Source organism: Medicago truncatula, chromosome 6, assembly GCF_003473485.1.
Source record: "Medicago truncatula cultivar Jemalong A17 chromosome 6, MtrunA17r5.0-ANR, whole genome shotgun sequence".
In the NCBI taxonomy this organism is placed as follows: Eukaryota; Viridiplantae; Streptophyta; class Magnoliopsida; order Fabales; family Fabaceae; genus Medicago; species Medicago truncatula.
Genome location: NC_053047.1, coordinates 23321553 through 23333605, shown reverse-complemented (window position 1 = coordinate 23333605; position 12053 = coordinate 23321553). Strand labels below are relative to the sequence as shown.

General features: G+C 29.7%; 1 protein-coding gene across 1 annotated transcript; it reads left to right on the top strand.

The window, feature by feature from the left end:
• The first annotated feature begins 1171 nt into the window (after positions 1-1171).
• LOC11407788 (oxalate--CoA ligase) lies at positions 1172-9196 on the top strand. The gene is made up of 5 exons (XM_003599507.4): positions 1172-1454; positions 1780-2470; positions 3956-4315; positions 6026-6129; positions 8789-9196. The coding sequence occupies exons 1-5, from the start codon at positions 1251-1253 to the stop codon at positions 8975-8977; spliced, it is 1548 nt and encodes a 515-aa protein (XP_003599555.1). The 5' UTR covers positions 1172-1250; the 3' UTR covers positions 8978-9196.
• Positions 9197-12053: the final 2857 nt, after the last annotated feature.

Here is a 12053-nt window from a genome sequence, read left to right as displayed (position 1 = left end):
ACTTTTTAAAAATTAAAATGTTGTTGAAAACAATGCAAACATGCTACTTTTGGCTTCCTTAACCATTGCCCTGAGGGTAATAGTTAGCAAGACCCGTTAGATCCGAGAACAATGATTCTCTTAGGTCTTTAGAGAGAGAAACTCCAACTTCTCTCTAAATTTTCTTTCTCCTTCGTTCATCAAGGATGTGTGGTTTTAAGTTATTTTTTGATTTAGAATCACCCCTCTACATCTTCTTTCCCCTTTTTCTTTAAATCTAGATAAGTGGTTTTCACATCTATCAAGTTTTATCTTTTGTGTTTTTGTGATTTCGTCGTCTAAGCGCGGCGTTTTGTTGTTCGTCGTCTTGTGCGGCGTTTGATTTCTCCTCTTGTCGCGGTGTTTGTTTAGTTCCTATTGGAATATCTACATCGGTCAATTACAAATTCAACCAATGATTTGGGTGTCAACGTTGCAGATCCGGAAACATGAGTATTTCGGGGACTTAGGTTTTATCATATTATTTGTAAGCATTTTGTCGTTGTATGTTATTAACTTGAATAGTGTGAGTTTGTTCGCAAATTCACCCTTTACATTTTTAGAGATGTTTATATTCAATGTACCCTATTGATTTAAATGAATGAATATCGTTTTGTTTTTGTCAAAAAAAAATACTCCCTCCGTCCCTAATTATAAGACCCTTTTGAGAATTTTTTTGTACCTTTTTATAAGACCCATTTGTTATTTCCAACTACATTAATTATTTCTTTACATGCATGCCCCTATTTATTATACATAATTTTCTTCAATCAGCAATAAATATCATGTTGAAAACATAAACCAATTCTCTCTCAAAGGATAAAATTGTAAAAACAATAGTAATTACAAACATATTTAATACAAATATCCACTATCTTAATTTCCGTAATTTTTTCAAAAAGGTCCTATAATTAGGGACGAAAGGAGGATATTAAGATATGTCAAAGAAAATTCAATTTATCTATTCAATGCTAATAAAAATATTGACCATGATTTTTTGCAACACAATAAAATAACACATAAATCTGACGTGTGATACATTAGAATTAGGCATAAAGAAGATTCCACGTATAACCCATCAATTTTCCCCAGTTGCCACCACCACCCACGTGACCACGTTCCTGTATATAAAACAAACATTTCCCTTATAAATATCACACCATTATTCCTAAACCTTATTCATTTCCATTCATATTTATCACCACAAACATCTTCTTCATCCAAAAACAGCAATGGAAACCGCTACAACCCTCACCGGATTACTCCAATCCGTCGCTGAAAAATTCCCCTCCCGTCGTGCCATCTCCGTCGCCGGAAAATTCGACCTCACCCATTCCCAACTCCATGAATTAGTCGAATCTGCAGCTAATCATCTCATCTCCGCTGGAATCAAACCCAACGATGTCGTCGCTCTCACCTTCCCCAACACCATCGAGGTTTTCGTAGATTCTGTTATTTTTATTCAATATTTGTATTTTATTTCTTTCTAGTTTTGCTTTTAAGACTCATTTCAATTCAAGTCAACATTTAAAATACATTACCCACAAAGATACAGCATAAATCAATTGTAAAAATAATTTGTTTTTATATCAAAATGTTAAAATATAAATAGTATTATTGTTGTAGAAATTCAATCTCCAACAATAATACTCATTTTAGACGTTCGTTTTTAAATTAATTTTGATCGAATTGTGTTGCGAGAAATTTGTGATACAATCACAAAAAATTTGGTATAATCTTATAATTTTGTTGTTGTTTCAGTATGTTATCATGTTCCTTGCCGTGATTCGAGTTCGAGCCACGGCAGCACCATTAAACGCAGCATACACATCAGAAGAATTCGAGTTTTATCTTTCAGACTCAGAATCAAAGCTTCTCTTAACACCATTAGAAGGCAACAATCCTGCTCAAACCGCAGCTACAAAGCTCAACATTCCACTCGGTTCGGTTTGCTTCAATAAAACCGAAGAAGAAACAAAACTTTCAATTTCGCTGAACCAAACTGAGTCAGCGAACTCGGTTTCGGAACTAATTAACGAACCATCCGACGTGGCACTTTTTCTTCACACATCAGGTACCACAAGTCGGCCTAAGGGGGTCCCACTGAGTCAACACAATTTAGTTTCATCGGTTCGAAACATTGAATCGGTTTACCGGCTCAGTGAGTTGGATTCGACGGTGATTGTTCTTCCGCTTTTTCATGTTCATGGGTTGATTGCTGGGTTGCTGAGTTCACTCGGTGCCGGAGGTGCGGTGGCGTTGCCGGCGGCGGGGAGATTCTCTGCGTCGACATTTTGGAAGGATATGATTCAATATAATGCCACGTGGTACACGGCGGTTCCTACCATACACCAGATTATATTGGACCGTCATCAAAGTAACCCTGAACCGGTTTACCCGAAACTCCGGTTTATTCGTAGCTGTAGTGCTTCGTTGGCTCCGGTTATTCTAGGTTGGTGTTCTATTACTTTTCTATGTCTTTTTCTCGTTTTCTTTCGTGTCAATATTTGCTACATTACTAATGCATTGATAGTTGGACCAAGATCCACCTGCATTTAACGTAGTTTTTAAATTGGTTAAAGCAAGTTGCATGAGTTCCTCCCGAAAATACCGGTTAATATTTCTCATTTTATAATTAATCATTCATCAATCATATTCTCAATAAGTCATTCAAATCACTAAAATTAGTGTCAACTAATTATTTTCCCTTTAAGGCTTGGTCCCTTTACATTCATTTCTAGCAAAATTGATAATGTGGCATTGGTATTAATCATGACAATTGATGTTTCATGAATGAGTAAGACTTGTATAGATAGGGACGCCTCATGGCTAGCTGCTACTATGTTACCGCAACCCTCGCTTGTTTTGATCAATATTAAAAAATAGAGCAATGATATTTGAATAACTATTTAGCACAACCTTTTTTAGAACTTTATTTTTCCTCTTTTCATTGGTAAAAAATAATGGATAGAGAAATGAAGAGAGATAGTAAGAATATAATGTAAATAAGAGAGAGAAAGTTGTCACATAATATCACAAAATGGTTGTACAAATATCATTTTTCAATAAAACATAACAACTAGTATATACTAGTACTCTACTATTTAACGAAGAAAAAGGAATAAAAAAAAAATTGTATTTTGTGACAACTTTTGAACAATTTTTTTTTTTATACTCACATAATATTATAATTTTTTTATTCTTTTTATAATTTTTTATCAATTTGAAGAGATAAAGAAAAAATTGTCATAATAGTTGTTATCAAATGGTTGTACGAATATTATTACTCAATGGTAAAATGTCCACACTTAATAAACTATATAGAAAAAATATTTCATCATAGTTAAAACAATTTATTTTTGTCAAATTTCCAAATTGCAAACCCTATAGACAGGTAAATAGTCACACAAGAAACCGTTATTGCCGTTTGTATATTTACTTTTAGAGTTTTTAACGATGTTTTTTTTGGCAAGTGCATTATTTGAAAAAGTTTTCTCTGTGAGTATTATCAAGAATTTGATGTAAAATCAAATGTGAGAAGAATGGTTAAATAATAATAGTTAGTTATATTTAGAGTGTGATATATTTTATTGACATTATTCAATATGTTTAAAAGTTTGAAAAATCATGTAGAATAAATTATGATGTATATGATTTAAAAAAAAAATATATATACACCCTCCGTTCATTAATATAAGCAAAAGATTACATTTTAGATTTATTCATTTAATGATGCACATGTCTTTATTATAGACCACATACATCATTAAATGAATGAACTTAAAATGTAATTTTTTACTTATATTAGTGATCGGAGGGTGTATGTTGTCTATACTAATTTATGAGTTTGTATTCACCAAACCAAAAAATAAATGTGATCACACCATGAAGAATTAACTAGTCTAATTAAGTAACTAATAATTGTATTTGATACTAGGTCGTTTGGAGGAAGCGTTTGGGGCACCCGTTTTAGAAGCTTATGCTATGACGGAGGCTACTCATTTGATGTGTTCAAATCCTTTGCCAGAAGATGGGCCTCACAAAGCTGGGTCGGTCGGAAAACCTGTGGGTCAAGAAATGGCTATTTTAGATGAATCGGGTCGGGTTTTGGAGGCCGATGTTAATGGTGAGGTTTGTATTAAGGGAGAAAATGTCACAAAAGGGTATAAGAACAATGAAGAAGCTAATAAATCAGCATTTTTGTTTGGTTGGTTTCATACCGGTGATATTGGTTACTTTGATTCTGATGGGTATTTGCATCTTGTGGGTCGGATTAAGGAACTCATCAACAGAGGAGGTATGGTACTTATCTATTTTTTGGCTTATTATTATACATTATATTATTTCGATTTTCAAAGTTCTTTTGATTTTTTTGACAAAAAAAAGTTCTTTTGATTTTAGAAAAGATTGTTTTTTAACATTTTATTTTAATAGAAATTTTTGATTTGTAGTTTTGGCAGATTTTGAAATAAAAATAATGAAGATAATTTAAAAAAAATTATTAATATTTCGTTGATTTGGATTCTCTGCGTCCATAAATCATGTAGTCCCTACATTTAATTTATTTTTGGGAGGATATAACAGAGAAATTAATTTAACTCTAATTTAAACATACTAAGGATTAATGTGATATAATTTTTTCAATGAGTCTAAATTGGCTGCGGGAAAATTGTTAGAAACAAAAGTAGGTACTCATTTCTTTCAAAAAAAAAAAAAGTACTCAAGTCTTATTTTATTATTGTTTATTTTGCCACCTAGCATAGCACATAAAACTTCTTAATTAATATCAGCATGTTAAATAAATAATTGTTATAAAGACTATTTATTAACGGTGCCGACGTTACTTGAGCTGATTGTGTATCCAATGTGTCACGATTAATAATAATAGATTGAAAGTGATGGTTTTTCAGTTTTGATTTTAGACACGTTGAAGAAGAAGTGGGGTTCTAAACAAGGAACCCACTAAACAATCAATTGTTCTATGTTTTTTAAAGTTTAAATAATAGAAAATTCATCTCAAGTGGAAATTCGAAGTTTGAAAATGTACCTTGCTATGCCTCCTATTCATTTTTTTTATTTTTTTGAAAGGACCTAGCTATGCCTCCTGTGGGGCTTTGAATAATATATTATACCAGTAAAAACAAGATTGTTGTGTACTATTGATTAACCATGCATATCAGACCGAATATTGGCATGTGTTCCAGAAGCCGTTAGCATTTGAATTTTGTTACTGTGTTGGCGGTCAATATATTCGTCAAATTTAAACCTTAATTATTCTTCTACAATGTTAACTTTCATATTTTTTTAATTTGGTTTTGCACCTCTACGCTGCTTTTTTGAGTTACACATGTGATAAGTGAATTTTTCTTGAATAGATTATTGTTGGTCCATTTGGTATGATTTATCATGATGTATTTTCGATTCGGTTTTACGTCTAATATCCCCATCTTTGTATCTTCTTATTTTTATTTAATATATTTTTTCTTCCTTCTAAAAAAGACAACATATTTCATTTACTTTATCTCACAAATCAATTTGTTTCTAAAAAATTTGTATTTTACTTCGTCTGTTCACAATTTATTTATTCTTCAATTTAGAAAATTCGAAGTGGATGCTGTCCACTTCGAATTTTTGTCTTACCAATTTTTCAGAAGAGATGTTTTAATTTTAGGTCAATTAAGTTTTTAATTCCTGTGACATTTTTCTTAAGCATTTTAAGCATCAAAACTGTTGATGAAAATTTTTAACAGGTACTAAAAGTGCTGATGGAAAATTTTATAAGGACTAAACATACTTATGGAAAATTTATAGGGATTAAAAAGTGTGATTTCTTTTTGTAGAGATTAAAAACAAAACTGTGAATATTTATAGGGATTAAAAATTTGATTAACCATTTAATTTTTGTCTTACCAATTTTTCTTCATTCTAAAGGATGTCTTAATTTTTGTCTTACCAATTTTTCTTCCTTCCAAAGGATGTTTTAATTTTTGTCTTACCAATTTTTCAGGAGAGAAAATATCACCAATTGAAGTCGATGCTGTCCTTCTTGGACATCAAGACGTAGCTCAGGCAGTTGCTTTCGGAGTGCCAGATCAGAAATACGGTGAAGAGGTTTGTCGTTTTCTCATTTTAATGTTTGTTCTCACATTACACATCTTCATTTAATTCAACTATACCACAAGGAGTACTAGTATTTAATTTCCATACATACTTCTCACCCAATTACTGATCTAGGAGGAAAAAGGTTACCAATGCATTTTTTAACGATAACTTTTGGATAATTTTCTCTCTCATATTCACGTGAGATTCTTATTCTCTCTCTTCCTTTCTCTCTCTTCATTGTTTTTGATCAATAAGAAGAGAAAAAAGTAAGGTTGTCATCAAAGTTGTCATCAATTGGATGTACAAATATCACTACTCACTTTTTATAAGCTAATATATATTTTTGGTTCATTAATTCATTTTCATGTTTCACTTTGGTCCTTTAATTTTTACTGGTTTTATTTCAGTCTCTTAACTTGTTTATGTTTCAACTTTAGTCCTTTCAGATATAAAACACTTTAGTTCCTTATTGTAGACATTAGACACTAGAAGAGATGACAATGTCTATCCTATATGCAACTTAAGTAAAAAGTGTCTAAAGTGGTGGTTAATAATTTAACTTACCAAAAGTGTGTAACCTTTGCAATTTAAGAGATTAAAATGAAAAAAGAAAAATAAGAGACCAAAGTGTTTGACATTTATAATTTAAAAGATCAAAATTTAATATAAAAAAGTTAAGGGATCAAAATGAAATTTAAAAATAATTTGAAGGGGAAAAGTGTAATTTAACCCATTTTTCTAACATGTTTTTATGAATTTTAATCAATAGAAATTCGTTGTTCTTATGAATTTTAATCAATAGAATTTTTTTTAGAATAAAAGAAAATAGGTTTAATAGAGTGATAAATTGTATGCTGATATCATGTCAAAACATATGAATCTTCGTAAACTTAACTCAGTTGTTATGAACAATGCATAATGTAAGAAGTTGTGGGGTTCGAACCCCGATCACCACCCAAAAGAAATTCAAAACATATCAATCCCAAACGTGTGACAGTAGCATTGCTCATATAAAAATGAATGATTGAGATTTTGAATTTATTATTAGCTAAACTTGGAGTGTGAACCATTCGATCTCTAGAGTGAATCTGGTCCTACTATTTCTAGTGTTTTTTGTTTTGTTTGATATATATCATTTCATTTCTTCTAATTATTGATCGACATGTAACTCTGTTTTTTCGATAATTGATCACCATGCAACTCTGTCCTAAGTCCCTAATAGATATCACATCAAAGGTACTCATAATTTACAAGAATAGTTGCAAGCAAACTTTGTTCCATAGTCATTACATATAGTACAGATGTTACTTTTATTTTTTTGCATGTGTGAGGCCCTACATTTACCTAAAAGCCAACTTGATCTCATGGTTCTTGTGGTACGAAATTTTTACATTCATCACTCAAATGTCATACACACTTAGCTTGCGTTTGATTATATAGTAAAGAAAATGATTTTGATTCATTTAATTTTAGTTTTTTTTAACAAATCATAATGAGATTAATAACACCTTTCAATGTTTCTCTCCGCACAAGGTGTGCAAAAAGAGAAGCACCGAAAATATTTACAGAGTCACAAAGTTACTCAAAAAGAGCACAAGTCAAAAACAAAAGAAATTACAGATGTAATCCCATGTAAAGAGAGGGATGTGTCCACCAGTCGTGGTATCCATAAACAAAATGCATCTGCTTAGTTTTCAACCATAGATAAGAATTTAACTTCACCTTAATTTTAGTTAAAAGTTAGTTTAATATAAAATGATTCATATTTGCATACGTTAATATAAAGTGAATATTTATCCTCGTGAGCTTAACTCAGTTGGTAAGGACAATGCATTAATATATGCAAGGTTCGAGGTTCAAATCCCGCAAAAAAAAAGTGAGTATTTGTAAAAAGAATAAAATGAAAGTGAGTGAACACAATAAAATTAAGGAAAAAGCTAAAAAAAATTACTTCCAAATTATAATCAATTCCAAAGATAAAATTAATTTTAATTGAAAATCTCTAAATATATCAAAATCAATTTTAAGTATTTAGAATCATTTTTGACTGTCCTAAAAGTGCACCAAACATGCAATGAACCATATATTTACAAGTTGTGGCGTACAAGAAAAGTCTTCTGGATATTCCATTCTTATTAATGATAATAACTTCAAAAGCATTTCGGGTTTTATTGAAATCATATTTTATCAATCTCTTTAACGTATTTCTTATTATGGAAAACATGCTACCTAGCATAGCATCAAGTCATCAACTCACAACCCATATGTGTTTGCGTGATTCTCAATGCAATGACTAAAAAAATGTTCCGTATTGTTTTCAATATTAAGAAAATGTACTTAAAAAATTCAATATATTTTCAAATTTTAATAATTAGTTTAGAATTTAATTGTTATGTATTGAAAGTTTCTGCCACGAGAAAAATTGAGTAAATAAGGGCAATGAAAAGATTTAAAAATGTTGTTGATTTTTTGTTTTGTTTTGTGAATCGCAAATTTGCAGATAATTATTATACTCCCTCCGATCATATTTACAAATAAAAAATTAATTTTCAGGTTCATTAAATACCTGATGTATTTAGTATATACTATTATATTTGGAGTATGATTATAACAAACATATATTAACTTTTTGAAAATTATGCTGTTAATATGTTTTACCTTTGAACAGATACATTGTGCAATCATTCCAAGAGAAGGATCAAACATTGATGCTGAAGAGGTGCTAAAATATTGCAAGACGAATCTCACATCTTTTAAAGTTCCCAAAAAGGTTTTCATTACTGATTCTTTGCCCAAGACAGCCACTGGCAAGATTTTACGTCGTCTTGTGGCAGAACACTTTGTCTCTCAAGCTTGAGTCATGAAGTCCCTAGCTTTGGAAGCTTATATATTTGATCAATAAAGGGTTGGAGGGAAACTTGGCATATAAGAGGAAAAAAATTATGCAACATGTTATTCTTAATTATACTATGTTAAGAGGTAGATTTTGATGATTCTTGTGAAGTGGGAAACAATGCAATGTTTAAAGAATATTCAATCTCTTCTTTCTAATATTTCATTTTCTTGTTTATAAATATTTCTTTCATCAGAGGTAATCCTATTTGAGGTATGTTGATGATCACCTCAAGTAATATTTTTATGTTTATGGATCAAGAGATTTAGGAAACTAAAAAATGTGTCTTCATATAGCAACAAACAATTGTGCAAAACACAAGGTAAAAACTTGGAATTTGGTTTAAGCAAGTATTTTATATTGGAATTTGGGTTAAGCAAGTAAAAAAAAGACCAATGGATCATAGTATGAAGTCACTGATTTAATTGCAAGGTTGTGGTTTTTTTTATTTTTTTTTAAAGAAATTAAAATGAAATATATTCACAATAACGGTGGCTCTACTTTAGCACAAGGTGTATTAAAGAGACCACAAATAAAGTACAATCAGTCTGTCACAAATTACAAAATATTGGTCAGTTGATACCCAAACAAACCAAAGGGTCTGACCACCATCTATAAGAGCCAAAAACAAAACTAGTATTATTTGCTCTCAACCACCAAAAGGAATTATGTTTAACCTTTTCCATAACCTGTAAGATGGGAGTTTGGATGTTATTAAATAGTCTATTATTTCGTTTCTAAAAGTGATTTTTTATTATAAAATTACCATAAAGGACACAAAAAAAAAATTCTTTCAAATATAACATGTTTGTCCAAAAAAAATTACTTTTTTTATGTATGAAAACAAGCATGTTAATTAAAAATGCATTTACGTTGTTAAAACACGAGCAAGATGATTAGTTGAAAAAGATGGATTGTTCTTCCATATATTTTGTGATACTATATATATATATATATATATATATATATATATATATATATATATATATATATATATATGATATTTAGCTACTACATATTGATAATAGCATTTGTTCATAATTTAACCTGAATCAATACCTAACTAAAGTGATCTAACAATAGGGATCAAACAATGCTATATATGTAAAAAATTATGAATAGTTAAGCATGCCATAAAATTATTGATTTACCAAATTATTACTCCACAGATTTTTTGCACAAGAAACATAAGAGTGATAAATTTATCACTAGCATCTGTTCATAATTTAATCTGCTTGTATACATGCACTCAAATTGTCGAATACAAAATATCATATCATTTTTTATAAAAAAAATTAACAAATATTCATCAGTTTAGCATTTGACGCAATACTACAAGAGTAGGAGACAAGCAGTGGCTGAAATAGCACAATACAAAACCGTTCGTCGATTTCTTCCAATTGATTTTCGTAAAAAAAATAGCATTTTCCTTGATAATAATAACTATATAGTGGTTCCAATTTATGATATATATATACAAGGCCCACGCCATGGCAGGACATGACACCCAAACAATTACCCTCAAAACCCAACATCAACAGCACCGCAAAATAGAAGCAACGGTGATATATACAAATAGAAAAAACATCCAAAATAGGCAAAAACAACACAAAATATATGATAATGGAAAGAGAAACATGAAGAAAAAAAATATACAGGTTCAATTATGAACGAATCAAAAAGATAATAAAATTGCTAACCTTCACAACTTAGATGATCTACAGCAAAAAATAAAAGATGGAACTCACTTGTTTAGAGAATAGAGAGAAGAATAACGAATAGGCTGTGAAAAAAGGAAGACTAGTCTTTATGTATATATAGCAAAACAAGGATATGATTGGAATTTTAGTTTGTTTTAAACATATCTTTTTTTGTTAAAATCTCCTAACAAATTTCTCTTTCCTCTAAAAATAATCTATAAAAAAAAGCTGCTCATAACAGCTTCTCATTTGAAGCTGTTTTTAAATTATTTTCAGATTTTGATTTTTTCTGAAAATCTGTAACAAACAGATGCAATATTAAAAAAAGTGATTTATTTTATAAAAAAAGCTGTAACAAACAGACCCTTAATTGAACATTTTAAACATTTTTATAAGCTCAGAAGCAAAAGAAACTACAAACTTTTTCACTAGCCAAGATATTGCAATGGCTTAAGCTTTGCAAGAGGCAAACATGAGTATGGAAAATAATTATAATAAGGGTTAATAATGTTTCTCACCCCTGTCATATAGGTCATTTTCGGTTTGAATTGCATCCTTGTAAAACTTTTTTTTTCCAGAAAACACACCTCCCCCATCCAACTCAGCAAACTCGCTTACATGGCGTAGATTTGACATTTTTTTTTAATTTGCCACGCGTAAAAAATATATTCACATCAGATTTTATTTTTAAAATATTTTAAAATAAATAAAATCCAAAAAATCATAAAAATACTCAGTTTTTTTCCAAAAATTTAAAAAATCGAAAATTAATTTTTAAAAAATTAAAAAAAAATATTATGATTTTTTCCGAAATATAAAAAAAATAGTCATATTTGTTTCCAAAAAATTTTAAAATCAAAAAAAAAAATTAGATTTTTTTTTCAAAAATTTAAAAAAATCAGAAAATATAATCAGATTTTTTTAACAATTAAAAATATTTTAAAAAATTCTGGAATTTAATTTTCAAATTAAAAAAAAACCAAATTTTCAAAATTACAAAAGAGGTCAGAAAAATCTGAAATTTTTAAAAAAATCTGTATACAAATATGAAAAAAATTCAGATTTTATATTCGAAAATTTTATTCCACAATTTTAATAACATATTGGAAAAAAAATCATCTCTCTTGATTCTGTGGACCAATATAGACCTATTGTTATTGCCAACTTCAAGTTTAAAATCATCTCAAAGATAATAGCTGACAGACTTTCAAAGATCATGCCTGCTACCACTTCAATCCAACAAAGGGGATTCATCAAAGAAAGGAGCATAAAGGATTGTATTTGCAAGACATCTAAAGCCATCAACGTTTTACACAAAAAATCTTTTGTAGGAAACCTTG